Raw genomic sequence first — 21,807 nt, forward strand, 5'->3', positions numbered from 1 at the left:
GTGTAGTATCAAAGACCATAAAGTTTGGCAACATCGTAATCTTTTCTTAGACTCAAAATTTCTCTCTGCAAGTACTAATATGCATGACGTTTCTTAGTTGACAGAACTATGCTAGCATTTTTTACTTGTTTCTTAAAGTCTTCATTTATCAGGACGTTCAGACGGTACAGAGAATACAGAAAACATTCAAAAAATTTATTGCAAGGATTTTATAATCTTCGCGTAAGTACATAAAACGATTTACGACTTAAGGAAAAAATCTAGTGCAATCTCAAATTATATGAAGTTTGGCAATGGCGCATTCAATATTCTTACTCAAAATTTGTCTCTACAGATATTAATAAATATGACGTAATTGACAGAACTATAATAGCATTTTCCATTCGTTGATTAAGGTGCGTTCACGTAAATTGAATTATATCGACTTTCGCTATGAGGTCATATTTTTATAAACAGGGAATATATGCCACATTTTAAATTCTTCGAAGGAATTTCATTAGCTTCTTAATACAAGCCAATTTACCAAACCTTTAACAGTTTTAAATTTAAAAATCCGAGTAATAACCGAGCCACAAATAAATCTAATACAATTAATTATCATGAATTTCGGCATTCTATAGTCAAGGTTATATCTACCTTTATAGACATTGACAGGCATGACATTTTAATTGACAGACCTATAATAGCATTTTTCATTTGTTGGTTAAGGTGCTTTTGCACGAAGTGAACTGCAACAGCGGTTTTTATGGCGCATTTTCTTCATGATACCAGCGAATATATATTATATATAAAACTATTATTACAGTTTTAAAGTGTTTATAAGTGTAACATACTTCCTATTTTCTTCGTTTTACTTGCTTTAACTAATTACTAAATTGAATGCATTTTACTTTGGATTTGCTTAAATTCGTCCAAGTTTTTTTGTTTTTCAAATGTTGCATTGTATGTTTTTCAAAAATTTAAGAAAAATCTTTTTCTTTGTTAAATCTGAAATAAAAACAGGACAGAAACACTCCTTGTTAAAAATCAAGAAATACTCATATACATTTTTTTTTGAAAATTCGCTCTCTCCATCGGTCTGCATAATAACGCAAGTTTTTCAATTATCAACAAATTTCCCAAAAAAATCACCGAATTTACTTAATTCAAGCCATATTAGGCCCACTTACAGCCAAACGTGAAAAACGCAAAATAATCCGATTTAATAACAGATAAATAAAGCGATAATATACATCTTAATAAACGAAGTAAAACGGATTCGTACTAATAATAAATACCCCCGATAGATCTTTCAATAGTCGATCGGATCGGTCCGAAAATGGCCAAATTCGCCCTCTTGCTCCCTCATCAAATCGATCCCAATTACCAAGACAACAACCAAGCCGGTTCATTCATCAAAATCCACCCTCCCTCTCTCTCTCCTCCTCCTCCTCCACCCTTCCCGACACCATAAAGGTGTATTTTGTGTCCCTTTTCGTTCCGTCTGTCTGAAAAGGGCTTGCGTGCCGAAGTAAGCCGCGTTGCCAAATTTAAGCCCTTAAAAAAACCTTAATAAAATATTTGTAAAACGTTGCAAGCTTATTACCGTCACAAGAGACCTTCACTTAGCCAAATATCCAGTGTTTCAAGTGTGATTATTATACAGAGTGACCGGTAATAATCCATCAGGTTTTTCTTGAAATACTTATAAGTGATAGTCGCCTTTAACCACTAGGTCACTCAAAGGTTAAAATCATTTTTTAAATTGGGCACCTCTACTTAATTTAGACATGACTCTAAAATTGGCAACAGAACAATAATTGTACGATAGATAAATCTGATAAATTATTGCGAAAAGATCTTAAGATGATGCCAAAGTTGCTTCATTGTTTTTGCTTCTACGTGGTCAAGATAGCAAATATTTAATTGATTTTTAGTATGATTACCATTTACTAACAGAATCTTGATTATTTAGTCTAGGAATTAGGATTTGCAATGATTTTATTGATTCTTGAGCTACGATTGCTTATAGAAATCATAATTTAATCAATTCCAGGCAATTGATACAATTTATTTCTAAGTCTTTCTTTTTTTAAATCACAAATTAAAATTATGAAAATTAAATCAATTTTTCCTCTTCACTGGAGTAATTTAATTATATTAAAATTTAACAATAGTAAATATTTTATTGATTTTTAGTATGATGACCATTTACAAACAAAATCTTGATTATTTAGTCTAGGAATCCAATTTTCAAAGATTTTATTAATTCTTGACCAACAATTGCTTATAAGAATCATAATTTAATTAATTTTAGGCAATTGATACAAATTATTACTAAATCTGTCTTTTTTTAAATCACTAATCGAGATTATGATAATTAAATCAATTTTTTCCCTTTACTTAAGTAATTTAACTACGGCAAATATTTTATTCAATTTTAGTAAGATGACCGTTTAAAAAACAAATCAATCACTTCCAGATATCAAGATTTGTAAAGATTTAATTGATTTTGGGTCTATGATTGTTTTCAGAAATCATAAATTAATCAATTCCAGGCCTATGAGGTCCAAAAACTGTAATGAATCCAGTTTTATTGATTTATTGCCTTGAATCTCAAGAGATAGTGACTTTGAATGCTTAATTCTTTGTCACTAAAGAAGATCTTTGTGATATAACATGTCCTATTGAGTATTTATTTTTAATGTACTATTCAGTCATTGTCAACAACAGAATGTAAACAAATAAAATTAAAATAAACAATAATAATAAATAGAAGTGTTTTTTTTTGACAAGGAATCAAACCCTGAAGCGTATATCTGATACCAATTTTAAACCTTAGTAAGTGTACCTTATATTAATTTTTACGTTTTTTTTCTCTGTGTCTGTCTTTTGTTCAGAACTATTTCCTTTTAGTATCCCCTGATGATGGACACCACTGTGTCCGAAACATCTGGAGAATTAATATAAAAAACTGAATGATGTTTAATAAACAAGTGGAGGGAAACTGTAGGTTTTTTCATTTTACCTCTCAAGTTTTGGTTTAATTTATAATTAGGTATTTATACTCCCGATCTTTCCGAAATTCTTTTATGGATTATATCAGATCTTAAATGACATTTATACAGAATACTCTCTTCAATATTTTGTTTTGATTTCATAAGAATATTCCCATTAGTTCCATGGATTTTTAACTTCAAAGTAAGAGGTTAACTTGATGGTGCATACACCCCTACTAAGACCAGTAGTTCTGAAATTTTATTTTAAATTAATTTAGACCTTAAGAAACACTTATTAGAGATTATTCATCTCAACATTCTATTTTTTGTTTCATAAGAATATCCCCATTGGTTCCTTGGACTTTATAGTGAGATTGACTTGAAAAATCGTCTTGGAACAAATTCTCTATTTTTTCCCCGATTTTCATGAAAGTTAGCTCTATGGAAAGGGTTTTTAATTTAGAAAAAATTGTATATTTATAAAAATATTTAAAAAATTAAAATTTTTAGAGTAAAAATTAAATACGAAAAAGATGTTATGTCAAGTTAATTAAAAGATTCCCAAGTAGAAAAACTGGAACAAAATCCCTAATTTCCCTTTGATTTCCATGAAAATTAGCTCTATGGAAAGGATTCTTACTTCAGAATAAAAAGTGTATCTATGAAAATACTGAAAAACTAAACATTTTTAAAGTAAAAATTAAATATAAAAAAATGTCAAATTAATAAAATTCCTAAGTAGAAAAACTGGAACAAAATCCGTAATTTCCCTCAGATTTCAATAAAAATGAGCTCTATGGAAAGGATTTATAATTTAAAACAAAAAATGTATTTATGAAAATATTGAAAAACTAAACATTTTTATAGTAAAAATTAAATATAAAAAATGTCAAATTAATAAGATTTCCAAGTAGAAAAACTAGAACAAACTCCATAATTTCTTTCCGATTTCCATGAAAATTAGCTCTATAGAAAGGATTTTTAATTTAGAATAAAAAGTGTATTTATAAAAATATTGAAAAACTAAACATTTTCATAGTAAAAATTAAATATAAAAAAATGTGACAAAATAATAAGATTCCAAGTAAAAAAACTGGCATAATTTTTTTAATTTCACTCAGATTTTCATTAAAATTAGCCCTATACGTAGGGTTTTTAGTTTAAAATAAATAGTGTATTTATGAAAATATTGAAAAACTGAAAATTTTTATATTAAGAATTAAATATAAAAAAATAATTAAGTAATAAGATTCCCAAGTAGAAAAACTGGAACAAAATCTCTAATTTATCTCGGATTTCTATAAAAATTAGATCTATGGAAAGAATATTTAATTCAAAGCAAAAAATATATCGGTAAAATTATTCAAAAACAGAAAATTTTATTTTAAAATTTTAGTAAAAATTAAATATAAAAAAATGTCAAATTATTAAAATTTCCAAGTAGAAAAACTAGAACAAATTCCATAATTTACCTCTGATTTTTATGAAAATTAGCTCTATGGAAAAAATATTTATTTTAGAACAAAAAATGTATTAATGAAAATATTGAAAAACAGAAAATTTTCATAGTAAAAATAAAATAGAAAAAAATGTCAAATTAATAAGATTTAAAAAAAATTGAAAAATAGAAATTTTTTTTAATTTAATTCGTAAAAAAATTTCTGTTTTTGAATATTTTCAACGATACATTTTTTGTTTTAAATTAAATATTCTTTCCATAGATCTAAAAAAAGAAATCCGAGATAAATTAGAGATTTTGTTCCAGTTTTTCTACTTGGGAATCTTATTACTTTAATATTTTTTTATATTTAATTTTTACTATAAAAATTTTCAGTTTTTCAATATTTTCATGAATACACTTTTTATTTTAAACTAAAAACCCTACACATAGAGCTAATTTTTATGAAAATCGGTGGAAAATCAGAGAATTTGTTTTCAAGACAATCTCACTATAAAGTCCAAAATCCAAGGCACCAATGGGAATATTCTTATGAAACCAAAAGAAGAATTTTTAGGAAAATATTCTCTAAAAACTCTATTTAAGATCCAAGTTAATTCAAGAAGTAGTTTAATAAATATTGGCCTCAGTAGTAATGTTTCATCGTATAATTTGCATACCTGAAGTCAACTTCTCACTTTAAAGTCATATATCCAAAAAAACTAATAAGGATTTTCTTATGAAACAAAAAATAGAATGTTCAGTGAGTAATCTCTAATAAGTATTACTTAAGATCTAAATTAATTTAAAATAAAATTTCAGAACTATTGGTCTTAGTAGGGCTGTTTGAACATATTTCTTACTTCTTACTTTGAAGTTAAAAATCCATGGAACTAATGGGAATATTCTTATGAAATAAAAAACAAAATATTGAGGAGAGTATTCTGTATGTTATTTAAGGTCTAAAATAATCCATAAAAGAATTTCTGAAAGATCTGGAGTATTGGTACCTAATTTTAAATTAAACCAAAACTTGAAATGTCAAATTAATAAGATTTAAAAAAAAATTGAAAAATATAAATTTTTAAATTTTTTTAAATTTAATTCGTGAAAATTAAATAAAAAAAAATTCAAATTAATAAGTAGAAAACTGGAACAAAATCTCTAATTTATCACCGATTTCTATTAAAATTAGCTCTATGAAAAATATATTTATTTTAGAACAAAAAATGTATTAATGAAAATATTGAAAAACAGAAAATTTTCATAGTAAAAATTAAATATAAAAAAATGTCAAAGTAATAAGGTTCCCAAGTAGAAAAAACTGGAACAAATTCCATAATTTCCCTCAAATTTTCATGAAAATTAACTTTAGGGAAGTAGTTTTTAATTTAGAACAAATAATGTATTTATAAAAATATTAAAAAACTGAAAATTTTCATCTTAAAAATTAAATATGAGAAAACGTGTAAAATAAATAAGATTTCCGAGCAGAAAAACTGGAACAAATTCTCTAATTTCTCTTCAATTTTCAGGAATATTCTCTTAGTCCTAAATTTCCTACTTTTTGTTTGGTGAGAGTATTCCCATTAGTTCAATTTTTGACTTGAAGGTAAAAAATTGAACTGAAAAATTACTATCAAACATCAGCCTTATATTTTCCTTTTTTGTCTTATAAGAATATTCTCATTACTTGGATGTTGAAATGGATCACCTTGAATATCAGTGTCCTTAGGCTCCTTGGACGCTCTATATTTTTTAAATATTTTAAACAATTAAAAAAATTACAAGAATAATAATGAAAACAAACTCCAAGTCACACAAGTCTCAAATTTAATAAATTAAACTCATAGGATTACACGTGTTTCGCCCATACTAGGCATCATCAGATCCACTTCTGTATTCACTAATAAAGAAAGACTAACAGAAAAATGGATAATAAGAGCCTAATAACAAAAATTTGTAAAATAATTTGACAGTTAAACGATAGTAATAAAGTCATTTCACACAAAAAAAAGAAACCCTCTAGAGTGGCGTGAAATTAATTACCGCGATCCGAAGTGAAAAAGTTCTGATTAAGAGACAGTTAATCCTAATTTTGATAAATCGCTTTTTGATCAGGAAGCCCTTTAATAGGGCAAGAATAACAAAAAAAAAAGAAAAACAGAAAGTACAACTAACAACCCGAAAACCGCCGTTTATTTCCCCAGTTTGTTTGCAAACAAACAAAAATTTTAAAAGGGAAAATTGTTTTGTAAGCAGATTTCCAGGGGGTTGTTTTTTTTTTTATTCAGGTTTTAGGGCGAGGATTAGTTTTCGCCCCGGAGTTGTTGAAAAAGTTTTAATTGGCCACCCCCCATTTCCTCGGTGGGGTTTATTTAAGGACTTCATTTGGTCCACTTTAAGAACAACATTATTTTGTTTTTTGTCCTTTTCAGAATATTAATATATAGAAAGATTTTAGGAGTGATAGATTGATGTGCAGGGTTATCGTCATTAATTAATGGATAGATTCAATTAAAGTCAATTAAGTTGTCCCAATGGCAAGCGAGTTTTTCTTCAAAAGTCCTAGTATTTCAACTAATTTGCAATTTAAATTAAAAAAATGCATTTCAGTTCAGTTACACATTTTTACGGATCATATTTTAAAATTCCAATATATAACGAGGGAAAACATGAAAAGTGGAAAGTTTCGGAACAAGAAACGAGCGTTCGAAGGCCTCTCGCTCCTTTTACTCCGTCTCTGAATCTTTTATGGCCCCATAAAGTTGGAAACATAAAAACCGACTTAAGGAGTTCGTTCTCGTCGTCGCGCTCCCGTCTGTTTCGAATATTGTCTCTTAATTAAGAGTTCATATTATGCATATTTTAATGACGGCCCCCCAATCACCCTCAACCCCCCCTTTTTTTTCCGAAAGTTTTTATTTCGCTCGTAAACTTTCTTGCTACAGTATTGCGATGAAGTTAATTGGATTAGGTTTTAAAATTATTATTATTGTTTAAGTGCCATTAATATAAAGAGCAATTTGATAATAATTATACTCTTGAATAATTGGATTATTCTTGTCCTAGTGCGGTCCTGATTCTTATGTCACTTGTCAAACAAATTACGTTTAATTCATACGTTGACGGTGGCGTATAAGCCAGTGCGGTACTTAGGTATGTATTTATATTTATTTGTCAGGCAGAAGTACGGCATATTTCGTGAGTATTTTGAAAAAAGCATAAATAACAAAAACATAGACAATTAAAAAAAAAATCCGATAAAAATAAAAAAACAAGGTAATCTTATAAAAAAATAAGGAAATCCAAGAAAAAAATAAATAAATAAATACAAGCTTAGTTAAATCTAGGAAAATTGAAAATTGGGAAATAATGCTAAAGAATTTTTTTTTAATTCAAGAAGAAACAAGTACAGTCTTGATTTTCCATAAAGTTTCCTTTGGTTTTTTTAAATTTCTGTAATTTAATTATTATGTTCTTAATGGAACCCATAAAAAATCAAAAAATATACCTAAAATGTCCCAAAAAATCCTCTTTAGGCAATAAATGATGTTAATATTGAATTTCCTTTACAATCATCTGAATTATTTCATTTATTAACATGCCTGGATAATGTGGATAAAATATGTGTGCGTGCATGGATAGATAGACAACTTGTAGAAATCTGGATACGAGGTTAATGTAGCATACAATTAACCCAGTTTACGGTAGTAAGGCCGAGAGGCATAATGCCAAATTAGCCTCCTGGCAACTGCACAGATCCTTCAGGGAACATAACACCGAAATGTTAAATGTTGAAAACTTAAGAGAATATTCCCGGAGTCTATGGAGTTTTTTTTTGGATAGACCAGGGATATTTGAGGGCCTAAAGCCTGATTAAGGATATGGAGAGTAGGATAGGAAAGTCTGATGAATTTTCAAAAGAATTTTTGAATAATTTAATAACGTATCTGAGATCTATAGTAAAAATCCAATTTTTCCTTAGAGATTTTCCTGCCTGACTGTCCTATGTAAATAAAGTTTCAATCATCACAACTTACTAAGTAAACCCCTAATTTTGAAAAAAGACTTCTTTGATCTTTATTATTAATGAGCTGTAAATAGAGGGTGTCTTTTATGTAGGAGATGACTTATCATTCCTCCCCCAAGAGAGTTTCAGGAGCAAATTTTCATAAATTGTTCCAGATCCAGTAGGTGATCCGTAGGTGCCATACGTCACTCAGACTGTCAACTCGCTTTGAGGCTGGATATCTTAAGAAGTTATGTCTGGATTGTATTGCATCCTAAATAAAACTTGTAATCCGGTGCAACTTGTTTTATTTATTTTTCTCGAGTAGTTTTTGAGTTTTAGTAGAAGCAACTCTATAGGTGCTATACGTCACTCAGATTGTTAACTCGCTTTGGGGCTAGATATCTTAAGAAGTTGTGTCTGGATCATTTTGCACCATTAATAAAACTTGTAAAGCATACTTTTCTTAATCTAACGCAATTTGTTTCAAATTTCTACTTCAGGTAGTTTTTGAGTTATTTGAGTTTAAGTGGGAGAAAGCCTAAGAGAGACGTAAATGCCTTGGGCTTTCAACTGTATTAGGACCTTGAGAGGTTTTATCTGGATTGCTTTAAACGCATGCATGCCTTAGGGATTGCTCATCATAAAAGTATTTTGGAAGCTTTGGTGCTTGGAATGGAGTATAAGGCCGCTTTTCAAGCAACTAAAAGGTAGACTCAATCACCTCCATAACCTCACTTTGATATGTCAAATGGGAACCCCATCGTGTAAGCAGCATTAAAATGCCCATCCAACAGGGTAAAAAAAAATTAAATCAATTGACTTACCAGCAAATAGTGACCAAAAATGTCTGGGAATAATGGATGATTTATTTACCTCAAACTTTTGTATTTCAAATGGCTACTCTAAGTGTGTAAGAGTGAAGAAACTCCTCAAATGAGTAACTCAAATAAACTTTATTTTTAAATATACAAAGTGGCAGAACCCTTACAGAGTGCCAGCCTCTGTAAAAATTGGAATTAAGGAGTCATTATTTCTGGTAAAGTGCCGGTGGGCATCACATATGTTGCATAGTCAGTCACATTTAATAGGCGCACTAGAATAAATGCACGGGGTAGAGTGAGAAGCCAAAAGAAGCCCAAACGAGCAATCACCCTCACACATCTTCTTTGCAATGCAAATATCTTAGACATGTACACTGAGTGCCCCCAACTGATAAGACAGTACGTCATTATAGAATGAATATAGCTGAAATAAGCAAACCTGAGTGTGTCCATTAAGACGAATAAGGAATATGCATCTTGATAAATAGTATATGCAGTTGGTAATCGTCTTTTAGATGTTATTAACACATCACTTAGCAATGGTGTTTTTCCAGAATCTTGGAAACTAACAACTATCATTCCTGTTCCTAAGGTAAATAACACGAAATTATATAATGAGTTTCGTCCAATAAATACGGTGCCAATATATGGGAAGGTTTTAGAAGTTGTTGTTAAAGAACAGTTGCTAAACTTCTGTGATTCAAATAAAATAATTATTCCTAACCAATCAGGTTTTAGAGAGAACCATTCTTGCGAGTCTGTTGTTGTTGGTATGTGTGATGATTTTCTTAGGGCCGTCGACTGTGATAACTATGTCTTAGCCGTTTTTCTTGATTTTAAGAGGGCTTTTGAAACAGTAGATAGGAGTATTTTAATAAACAAATTAGAGCATATAGGAATCAAGAATACTGTTTTAGAGTGGTTTAAGTCATACTTGAATAAAAGATCTCAACGTGTGTCTTATAAAAATTGTTTGTCGGAGTCTGTAAATGTTAAATATGGTGTACCACAAGGAACGGTTTTGGGTCCGCTGTTATCTTTAATCTATATTAATGATATGGTTAGAGTAACACTTAAGTGTAAAATTATTTTTTTTGCTGACGACACAATGCTTTATATTATAGGTAAAAACTTACAACAAATGCAGAAAGATTTGAATGATGATTTGGAGCGTATTTTTGATTGGCTGTGTGTAAATAAGCTATGTTTAAATACTGATAAATCCAAATTTTGCATATTTAGAAAGAAATCAAAGCTTAGTGAAGCGGAAATCCAAAGTATGCACATAGCTGTAAATGGGGAAAATATTACTTATGATGGGGAAATTAAATATTTAGGCATAATGTTGGACTGCAATCTAAACTTTCAAGCTCATGCTGACTATGTAATGCGAAAATTTTCAAAAAAAGTCGGTTTTATAACTCGAATAGGTAAAAACTTAAGCATGCATACAAAACTACAACTCTATAATATTATTGCTCTCCCACACTTACAATTCTGTTCGACTTTGTTATTTAATCTACCTCAGTATAAAATAAACCAAATGGAGAAAATACAAAATAGAGCTATGAGACAAATTTTAAAATGTAGTTGGTGTACGCCAATTAAATGTATGTTGAATGTTTTGAATATGTTGTCTGTGAAGCAAAGGGTTTTATTTAATGTGTATCTGTTTGTTTTTAAACTTAAACATAATTTGTTACCTAACTATTTGTGTAATGGATTGAAGGTATTTAGTGATATTCATAGTTATCATACGAGAAATCGTACAGATTTTATTTTATTGGAACGGTGCAATTCGACCCAAATGCAAAACTCGGTTTTATATAAGGGATTATCTGAATTTAACAAATTACCTGTGATAATAAAAAACTGTGATAATCTAAACCGGTTCAAAAGGCTCCTAAGAAAATTTCTTTTAGATAACTGTTAGTACAGATAGTTATGATTGTTTATTTTAATTTTACAGATTTTAGCCCGTTTTTATTTATTTTATTTATACATCTTAGCACTGTAGGTTTATTCTTGTTTCTTTTGTTTCTCGTCCTTAATATAAATATTTTACATGTTTATTTTTAGTTTTACACATTTTAGCCCGTTTTTAATTATTTTATTTATTATTTGTTAATAAGTTAAGTTTTATCTTTGTTTAATTTTATTGTTGCCCCCTGGTATTTGTATTTGTATTAATAATGTTTTTGTTAAATTAGGTACTGTAGGTTTATTCTTGTTTCTTTTTGTTTGTGTCCTGTACATACATTACACTTTTTATTTTTATTTAATTTTCACATATTTACAAATGTTTTTTTTTTTTTCTATTTCTACTATTGTAATAAGACTAATAAGGCAAACTTGTACTTATATGTAGCTTTTTTATGCTAAATAAATGCTTTATTATTATTAAATTGGATGACAACTCTTCATAACCTGACTCAGCCAAGTTGAGCCACCATCAAGAGTGACACCTAGAAAATTTACTGTTACATTCGAGAGATGCATGGGAAAGAACCATAATCTCGAAGAGAAATAATAATCTGCTGGGTTTTGGTTTCTTTCAAACATAATCTGCTTAAAATAGCCCAGTCTTTCTATTGCGAAAAATATTCGCTTCACCAGGATTAGCAATTAAAGAAGTTGTGTCATTCGCGTAGAGATAAAATACAGAGCCAGTATCGCAAATAGGCAGATCGTAAGAATTAAATAGGCCCCAGAACGGAACCTTGTGGAACTCCATGTTTCAGTGGTAAACTCTACGAATCACACCCCTCAAACAAAACATACTGCCTTTTATCATACAGACAGGACCGAAGTAAATGAAGACTACTGGCCTTAAATTTGTAGTAATTCAATTTTTTTAGAAGAATATCATGCTCAACACAATCGAAGGCCCTCGATAAATGATAAAATGTGGCATAAGAGTGTAAGCCACCCTCAAAGCCCTTAAGCACCTTCTCACACAAATCGATAGCTGCCAAGTTGGTTGATGGCGATCATTTTCAAGAATAAGCTTAGGTCCCTTTTTATGAATGGGAATTACCTTGGCAGTTTTAAGACAATTAGGAAAAACTCCTGATGAAATTGCCAAATTGATTAACTTAGTTAGTGGTACTATAATTAAGTTTCTTATGGTTTTTATAAGTCTAGTGCTTAGATCAAAAGGATCCGTACTTTTACTATCTTTCACCTGACGATCTTGATCATGGCTCACCTCAGTGAAAGAAAAGCCCGTTCCACAACTGACTGTCAAATAATCCGAAGGACTCTTTCAGTTTAGTAGGAACGTTAGCAAATAATTGATTAAAGAGGCAGGCATTGATTTGGCCAGACTCGGTTTCTTTAACATTAGAGTTAAGCGATTTTTATCTCGTATGTAACATGATGTGGTACTAACCTTGCAATATTCGCAGCTAAAAGCAATCGAGTAGTTCTGGGCGCAATCGTAGCGTCTTAGTAAGTCCGTGTGGGTGCAGGCGGCCTGCCACGCGAGCACGTCGGTCTCGAGCAGTTCCTGCAGGTGCAGGCGACACGTGGACGCGTCCCGCAGCGCCCTCTCCGGTAACGCTTGCAGTACCCGGTGCTCGGTGCAGTACCGCAAACGGACGGCGCGTAGGGCGGCCCGTCGCCGCCCCGGCGTCGTTTCGCCGTCGCACACCCGCTCCTTGTGCGACTCTTGCAAGAAATTGAATTTTTGTTGAAGGCACTGAAGTGACTGAACTTTCGTCGTCGTCCACGGGGACGACGTCGACGTCGAGGAGGAGGAGGAGGAGGAGGATGACGACGATGAGGACATCGTGATCGTGGTCAACGTGATCATCGGGGCCAACATCAGGAGCAGCGGCAGGCCCGGGGCGCGGGCCCGCCGTGGCATTCTGCGGCGGGGCGGCGATGGGGCGGCTGCCTCACGAGGCACGGGGGCATCGCTGCGGGCGCCCGCTGGAGGGCCCCCCCTCGCGGCGGCGGCCCCTACTAATAGGCGCTGCTCCTCCTCGAAGTACCGTGGGGCCCACTCCTGCTACCGCTACCGCTACCGCTGCTGCTGCTGCTACTGCTGCTGCTTCGTCGCTCATCCTCGTCTACATGTTTCCGCGACATCGTTATTATTATTGTTATTGTTATTATAATTATTATCCGCGTTCTTGTTTGTTTTTCTTTTTTTTTCTTTTTTTTCCTTCTTTTACTTTTTTGGATCGAGAACGGATCACTGGCACTGCACATTGTGGTAACGCGGCGTGAGGAGCGTCATCCGACCGGCTGCCGCCTCTTTAGCAGTTTCGTGAGCTGGTTGCGGGTCGTTTCTTCGTCGTCGCTCATCAGTTTCGGCCGCCATTTTGACTGACTGAGAGCGTCGTCGTCTGTTTGATGCGGCGCCCGCCCGGGACTACGTCGGCCGTGGCGCCGGGACGCTCTCGTGCGCCGCCTCCCTCGCGCACATTTCACGTCGCCGCCGACGACGCCGACGGTCGATTTGGGGCGGCGCGCGTCTTCTCTTTTACATTCGGCGACATCTTTCTCTAAATTTTAGCAACTGTATCATAAAAATACAGAATTCTACGGAACTAACGGTTCTTGAATATTTTACTGTAAGTATATTCCAAGATGGCGCCCATCATCCCTCATTTTGAAGGTTCAAAGTAACGATCCTAAAGGCTAAAGTTTGGCTTGGGAAAGTTTGGATCTTTACAATCAGATAGTTCATGATTCCAGATAGCACACATCCTCCAATGTATGTCCTGTATTTGTCCAAATTAATTCGAAATGTCCATGGACATTTTATGGATAAAATTTTTGTACCAGGCAATGGACTTCAACTATCTTTGTCCAATGGAATTTCATTAGCCGTCCAAAAGATTCCAATAAATAAAATTCTTTGAGGAGCTATTGGATTGATATTTGTACATCATAGACATCATCCATTATACTGGTCAAAAAATGTTTCTTCATGTTGATTTATATGTAGAAGGTGCAATATGGATTTAAGAAATCCGTTATTCCACGGCTTAAAATTAAAGGGAAACCATTGGACAAACAGTAATGGAAAGCCAATTAACTTGTATTTCTACAGACTCATCAAACGTTCATCTTTTATAAGGCATTGCAGGGATTTATGTCAATTTCAAATGCATGGATTAAAAAATGTGAAAAGCCAATAAATGAATCGAAATTAAAAGCATATAAACTCCTATTTTTCTCGATTCATTAGATGTCCATCTCTCGTCAAAAACGGTATCTTCATTTTAATAAATATACCGAAGGTCTTATGAATTTATAAAATTCTTAAGCTCATTGTTTCAATAAAATGAGAAGTCATTGGTCAAATAATAATAAAAAAACAATTGGACATGCATTTTAATAGATCCATAAAACGTGCATCTCTTCTCGTAGACATTGTGTATCTAGTTGATCAGTATGAACTAGCATAATTACTTTAAACGCAATTTTTTATTACAACATTAATGAATTCCCTAGAAATTGTGTGTGGTGCTAAAACTAGAAAGAAATGGTTTTAAAATAATCGAGTCTGGATCACGATCGGGATCTGTGCAGTGGACATTTTATTTAATAAGCAAACCTTGTGACATTTGTATAATCCTATGGACATCCATTGGACATTCAAGAAAGAAGTAATATTTGGATATCCATTGGATAGATTTGTGGTGTCTGGGATAACGTCAACATAGGTAATGTTGAAAAATTGCTGTATTTGTTTATTAAATATCCAACAAATCGTAAATACGCTCAGTAGTTTAAAATCTATAGAAATCGTTTAAATAAAATCTTGGATGAAGCTTATATCAAACATTTTAAATCAAAAATAGATAAGCCAAATAAGCAAATCAGATAATAATAAAATGACAGATCCAATGCAATTTGTTGCATTAAGATATTATGTGTAATTTTTTGAAAAAGTCGATTTTTTATGACCAAAGTTTGGTTGAAAAACTTCATCTAGTTTAAGACTAGCTAACTTGGAAACTTTAGGTTAGAGACTCCTGGATACAAAGCAACAATTTTAGACAAATTAATACTGAATCTAATGCAATTTGCTTCATTGAGATATTTCGTGTAGTTTTTGAGAAGATTTAATATGATCAAAGGTCGGTTGAAAAACTTTATTTGGTTTAACTCTGAATTACGAGAAAACTCTAAGTTGGAGGCTTTTAAACTCAGAGCAGCAATTTTAAGTAATTTAATTTTGAATCGAACGTAATTTTTTTATTGAGATATTTTGAGTAGTTTTTAAGAAAATTAATATTATTCGAAGCAAAGTCAGTTGAAAAACTTTTCCTGGTTTAATCGTGGATAACTTGGAAACTTTTGATTGGACACTTTTTCTCATCGGCATATTTTTAGTAGTTTTTGAAGAAATCAATGTTAAATGACTCAAAGTCGGGCAAAAAACTTCACTTGGTTTAACTCTGGATAACTTGAAAAATTTAGGTTGGAGACTCTTGGAACCAAAGCGACAATTTTAGGCAATACATACTTAATCCAACGCAATTTCTTTCATTGCGATATTTTAAATAGTTTTTGAGAAAATTCATATAAATTACTGAAAGTCGGTTGATAACCTTCACCTGCTTTTATTCTGGATAACTTGGAAACTCTAGACTGGAGATTTTTGGACATCAAGCAACAATCTTTGGCAATTTAATTCTACATTAAAATTAATCTGTTTCATTCAGATACTTTCAATAGATTTTGAGAAAATCTTACTTAAACTAATGAAAAACTTGGGCGCGAAATTTGAATTTTTAAAATGAAATTTGGTTTATGGTGTGGATGATTTCATGAGTTCTTAAACTGGGGGTACGTACGAGTGTATGAATAAAAAGTAACTCAAGGATTTTTTTTAACAACCTTGACAATGACAACTTTAACGTTTAACAAATGACAGATCCATTATCACTCAACCAATGTGTGGGAGTGTCTCATGAACATTCAAGGGCTTTTTTACCAACTCTAGTATTAACCTTTGACATTGACTTTTAATAAATGACCGATCATTAAGCCCCCCGCAATATTTTATAAATTCATAATTTTTTTTTTAAGATTACCCACAACGGACCAGAACAGAAGCAGAACAGGACATAGATCCGAAGAAATGTAAGAAACAAGATAGAAGACTGAAAAAAGATATTCTCTGAAATCATTTGAAACTCTCTAAATTATTCATAGTTATTAAAACATTTCAGAGTCCCAAAAAATCAACAATAATAACGTAGAAAAAGAATAAAGAAGACGCAGGACCAGATCTAGTTCAACAGGCAAAACAAATTTAAACAAGAAGACAGAATTTAAACAAAGCAGCCCCTTTTAAAGTACAAAACTCAGTAGAGGAAACAGTCCCCAAGTTGCTTAGACCAGAGGTCCATCAAATAATGGAAATCCGAAACAGAAGAAGAAGACCATTAGACATCCGAGCAATGTGACAAGTTGACATATGACACAAGTGTCAGTCAGTTGAAACAGGAGTATATCATGAACATATAAAGTGGTTATAATACATTTAGGCGCAAAATTTGAATCATAATTTAGTCAATAATTCTCGCTAATTGGAAACTGACAGGTTTAAACCAAGAAGAACTTTGAAAAAGAAGTGATTAATTTTTTTTGGCATTGACACGCTTATCATATAAGAAGAGATAGTTCAATCCAATGGTACTGCCTGGAGATCTTATAGAGTGGATAATACTACATTTGGGCGAGAAATTTAGTTTTTTTAATATATGAAATTACTTTAAGAGTGTAAAAAAGTGAATGAATGTTTTTTTGTTAACAACCTTTACAATGACAACTTTGACGTTTAACAAGTGACAGATCAATCAAAATGGGTGTGTCCGAGTTCTTGTAGAGTGAATATTAGTGGGTGATGTTCCATTGTGATCCAGTGATAGTCCATTATGAGTGTGCGCACCATAATATAATATGAAATAAAAAGGGAATCAATGTTTTTTGTTTGATAATCTTGACAATGACAATTACTTTGAAGTTTAACAAACCAAAATGGGTGTGTCTCACAACCATACAGAGTGAATATAAAACACTTAAACGCGAATTTGTTCCCTTTTACTGCTGAGGTGGAAAAAAAACGCCTTTACCATAACAACTTTCATTCCTTCCCATTAAAATAACTCTGCATGTTGACAGGGACGTGCAATGTTTATAAACAAATCATAAAATGATTCCAAGAACCGCATATAATAAACTCTTGACATTTTTATCGAAAAGGTGCAACCAAAATATTTATCTTGGCTACTAATATATTTTTGATAAAAGAAGTTCTCGTTTGTTTACTTACTGGCATCGGTGCCATGACCCCAAGGAGTCAAGATCAACGTTCTCTTTCATTTGAGGCAAAAAACGTATGGGGGGCACCGCCCCCCATTCAACCGTATCGGAATAACGCATATTATACAGTATGATGTTTATCCCATTTAAATTTTAAACCCACTTTGTGTGTTTGATAACTCTCCTTCATATGGACATTTTTTGAATATCAATTGGGCCTTTGTGTGGTAAATTAAGTAGAAGAAGAAGAAGAAGACTTTTTGGCCATAGGCGTTACAATATTTGCCCTCTAATAAGTTATACGCGTTTTGTATCTTTACGCATGAAAACCTTGCGTGTCTACTGCGAAAAAATCAAACGATGGTCAATATTCTCGAAGAATATTAATCGAAGGCCATAAATTTGTTTGCGAAATTAATGAATTATTTAAACTTTGTAGTTACTTCCGTATTTTCTTGAAAATTAAGTAGGAAAAAATTATGTGCGGTGAGCGCGTATAAATTGTCCCTTCCTACATTTTAAATCGCGTTTTTTTTTTTTTAAATTGGGATTATAACATTTTTTTTCAAGATGGCGTCCATCCACCATCTTGTTTTGGATTTTATAATAAGCCACGCTACTATTACTGTTTGAAGAAATCGTTCTGGGAGTTTCCTAAAACGTGTTGTGGTCAGGGAGTATAATAAATATAAGGGAATACCCTGATATATTTCTGGAATATTTAATTAATTCACTGATTTACTAGAATTTTTTTTCGTTTAGAATATATACAGTCAATCCTAAGAATATGCGGCATGTTGTCGGTAACTATTTGTAGGCCAGTAATGGCAAAATAAAATATTAAATTAGGTTTAATGTAGTTGTAATTTTTGACACTACTGATCCTGTCTTCATAAATGACAAATTTTTTTTTTAAATCATAAGAAACCCATTGATATGACACTCTTTTCTAGCTACTTTTTCCTAACTAATTTAACGGTGAAATTTTCGGAATCACCGGTAAAATTTGGTAAAAATCAATATAAACTCATCTACTTGGTATTATTCTTTAGCTAATTTTTTCCTGCTAATTTCATGGTGTAATCAAATTTTTAATACCATTGACCCTTTCCTCAAAATCATTTTTTTTTTGAAAATCAAAATAAGCTGGTCGACATTATACTCTTTTTCAGCTACTTTTTTTAATCTAGTTTAATGATAAAATCGAATTTTCAAATTCTCCAGCCTTAATGGCATGGTACTCTTTTTCTGCCAATTTTTTTCCCACTAATTCAGTGGTGTAATCAGATTCTTAATACCATTGACCCTTTCCTCAAAATCAATTTTTTTTTTGAAAATCAAAATAAATAAGCTTGACGACGTAATACTCCTTTTCAATTACTTTCGCCTAACTAATTTAAAGGTAAAATTTAATTTTCGAAAACACCAACCGTATTCTCAAAATTTTGTTAAAAATTACAATAAACCCATCGATATGATACTTTTTTCCGCTAATTTTTTCCCACTAATTCAATGGCATAATCAAATTTTTAATAACACTATCCCATTTCTCAAAATCATTTTTTTTTGAAAATTAAAATAAGCTGGTCGACTTTATACTCTTTTTTAGCTAATTTTTTTTTACTAATTTAATCAATAAACTCGAATATAATCTCCAACCCTATTCCCAAAATTTTAATAAAAATCAAAATAAACTCATCGACGTGGTATTCTTTTTCAGCGATTTTTTTCCAAATAATTTAATGGTAAAATCAGGTTTCTGATTTTATCAACCGTTTTTCCAAAATCGTAAAATTTTAAATCCATCATCCATCGACATGGTACTCTATTTCAGCCACTTTTTCCCAACTAAGGCAATAATAATCATGGGTTTTTTGATACGAATAAAATTTTTACAAATATGAAAAAATTTCAACTGCTCTCCCTCAGTCCTAATAATGTCGTGACACCATCAAATTATTTTATGATTCCCTTCTATCCTTTCCTTCTTATACCTGCACTATAGCTTGGTGTAACTCTTGTTTAATCAGTTGTAAGATTTGGGTATTTTAAAATTAAACTTACGTGAGTATTGGCAATGCAATTCATTCAGCGAGCTCCACCATGTATACAGCAAGAGATTGAGAGTACCATGAAACAAAAATGTTTCTGTACTGACCCATCTAATAAAGATTAAGTTTACTCACCGGGGAACCTGGGTCCCCTTGATTCAGTCACGCCAACAACCATCAATATAGTTACTTTATGTTCGCTTATAATTTACATCTATAGTGTATAGAACTCGGTAAAATAAACATTTTTTTTTCAAATAACTTTATTCAAAAAACCGAAAAATAAAAAAATTGCATTGCCAAAATGTTCTAATTTGCTCTAATTTAAATAAATTGTTCAAAGTTGTCACCATTAACTTCAACACAACGATTTGCTCGACGTAACCACTGTTCCGTAACGGCACGCAATAGAGAAATCGGTTTTTGTCTAACTGTTGCCTCAGCCTGCTCAATACGTGCTATTAGTTCTTCTGGAAAACTAAACTTTTCATATACCCCCACAAAAAAAAGTCACATGGATTTAGGTCTGACGACCTTGGTGGCCATGCAACTGGTCCATTTCGGCCAATCCACCGATTTGGGTAACTTAGAGCCAAAAATTCGCTCACTTCTCGTCTAAAATGGGCAGATGCTCCATCCTGCAGGAGCCACATAGCTTGCTTTGTGGCAAGCAAAGTTTATTTTGCAAAAAGTCCAAATAAACATCGCCCGTCAAACGGTCTGGTAAAATAAATGGTCCAACAAGTATCCCATTCACACAATTCCTGCCCACACATTAGCAGAAAAGCGGTGTTGAAAATTGGTTCTGCGAATTGCATGGGGATTATCAACAGACCAAACATGCGTATTTCAAAAATTGTTAATTCCATTTCGGGTGAATGTTGCCTCGTCCATGGCTAAAATTTTGTTCGAAAAATGTTGATGTTGTTGTAGGAACCATTCACAAAACTGAACTCTGCGGGGGAAGTCTTCAAGCAGTAGCGCTTGGACACGTTGAACGTGAAAGGGATTAAATTGTTTCTCGAGCAATGTTGTCCATAATTTTGTTTGACTTAATCCGACCTGCCCCGCAACAACTCGAGTACTTGTTGTTGGATCTTCTTCGATGAGATTTAAAATTTGTTCTTCCCTATAAACATTTTCAGGTCTCCTTCCTCTTCCTGCATGCTCTCCACGATGTTCCCGTAAATCGCCAGTGTCCCTAGCCCGTTGAATAAGATTTATGAAACTTCTGAGTGTAGGATGATTCCGCAAAGGAAAGTGGTCTGCGTATAATACCGAAGCAGCAGCAGCCCTTTGAAGACACTTCCTTTTTTTTCTTTCTGTATCAAAGGGTTTCAACTGCCTGGAAGAAATTATTGTTTTCTGCAAAAATTGAACGTAACAATAAACCTCTATTAATATCTCGTCGTTCCCATGTTGATTCATCACACGAAATCAAATTTTAAATGATGACTTTTAAATGACAACGAAATTCAATCCATTTCCGAGAGGGATCTTTTAAACGTTAAACAATATCAGTTTTGCATACGAATATGATTTTTTTGAATACATCATTTCGATCCATTTAAGGTACACAATAACGCTTATAAATAATGCGATTTCTTTGTTACGATTCTAGCATTATTTATTCGGTTGATTTTTATCAGAACGAGGAAAACCACATCAAATATTTTTCCACCTAAGTTTCGGTTAAAGTTGATAATCTTTCCTAGAAGTTTTAACGGGTGAATCATTTTATTTGTTTCACAGCGTTAGTTGGAAAAAGTGAGCAAAGTAGTGAGTACCATGGCTTTTTAGAGGTGCAATTATGTTTTTTGCACACCTACACATTTTAGGAGCTTTCACCTATCGAATCGTTCGTCGACTTCCCAGTATACGAGTTGAACAAATGGATCAACCGAGAGGAATGTTCCTTGTGAATGTAACCCACGCACTTTTGCCCAAAAAAAAAAACACACACACATACACACACATAAAACGTTTTTCGTTGATGTTGATTTATTATGGCGAACATGTCAGTCAAATCGTCAGATCAGGTTACTCACGATGAATTTTAATCCCCTTTTTGGAAGACGCATTTTTTTTCGGGTTCGGTAATATCTACGGTTTCAGTGGCGTGGAGATACTTAGATGGGGAAGTACTAGAAAAAACAGGGTAAATATATGGTTTTAAGCATATATCTGAAGTTAAATAATGAAGGAAGAAAAAGTG

At 32.3% G+C, this 21,807-nt stretch overlaps 1 protein-coding gene across 1 annotated transcript in view; it reads right to left on the reverse strand.

Moving 5' to 3' along the window:
* LOC126740459 (uncharacterized) overlaps positions 1–13,613 on the reverse strand; it is a 77,056-nt gene extending 63,443 nt beyond the window's left edge. Inside the window, exon 1 of the mRNA XM_050446491.1 lies at positions 12,644–13,613. Within this exon, the coding sequence (XP_050302448.1) occupies positions 12,644–13,120 (477 nt within the window). The 5' untranslated portion in view covers positions 13,121–13,613. The remainder of the gene's footprint in view (positions 1–12,643) is intronic.
* Between the last annotated feature and the right edge of the window lie 8,194 nt (positions 13,614–21,807).

This window comes from Anthonomus grandis, chromosome 9 (assembly GCF_022605725.1).
Source record: "Anthonomus grandis grandis chromosome 9, icAntGran1.3, whole genome shotgun sequence".
NCBI lineage: Eukaryota > Metazoa > Arthropoda > Insecta > Coleoptera > Curculionidae > Anthonomus > Anthonomus grandis.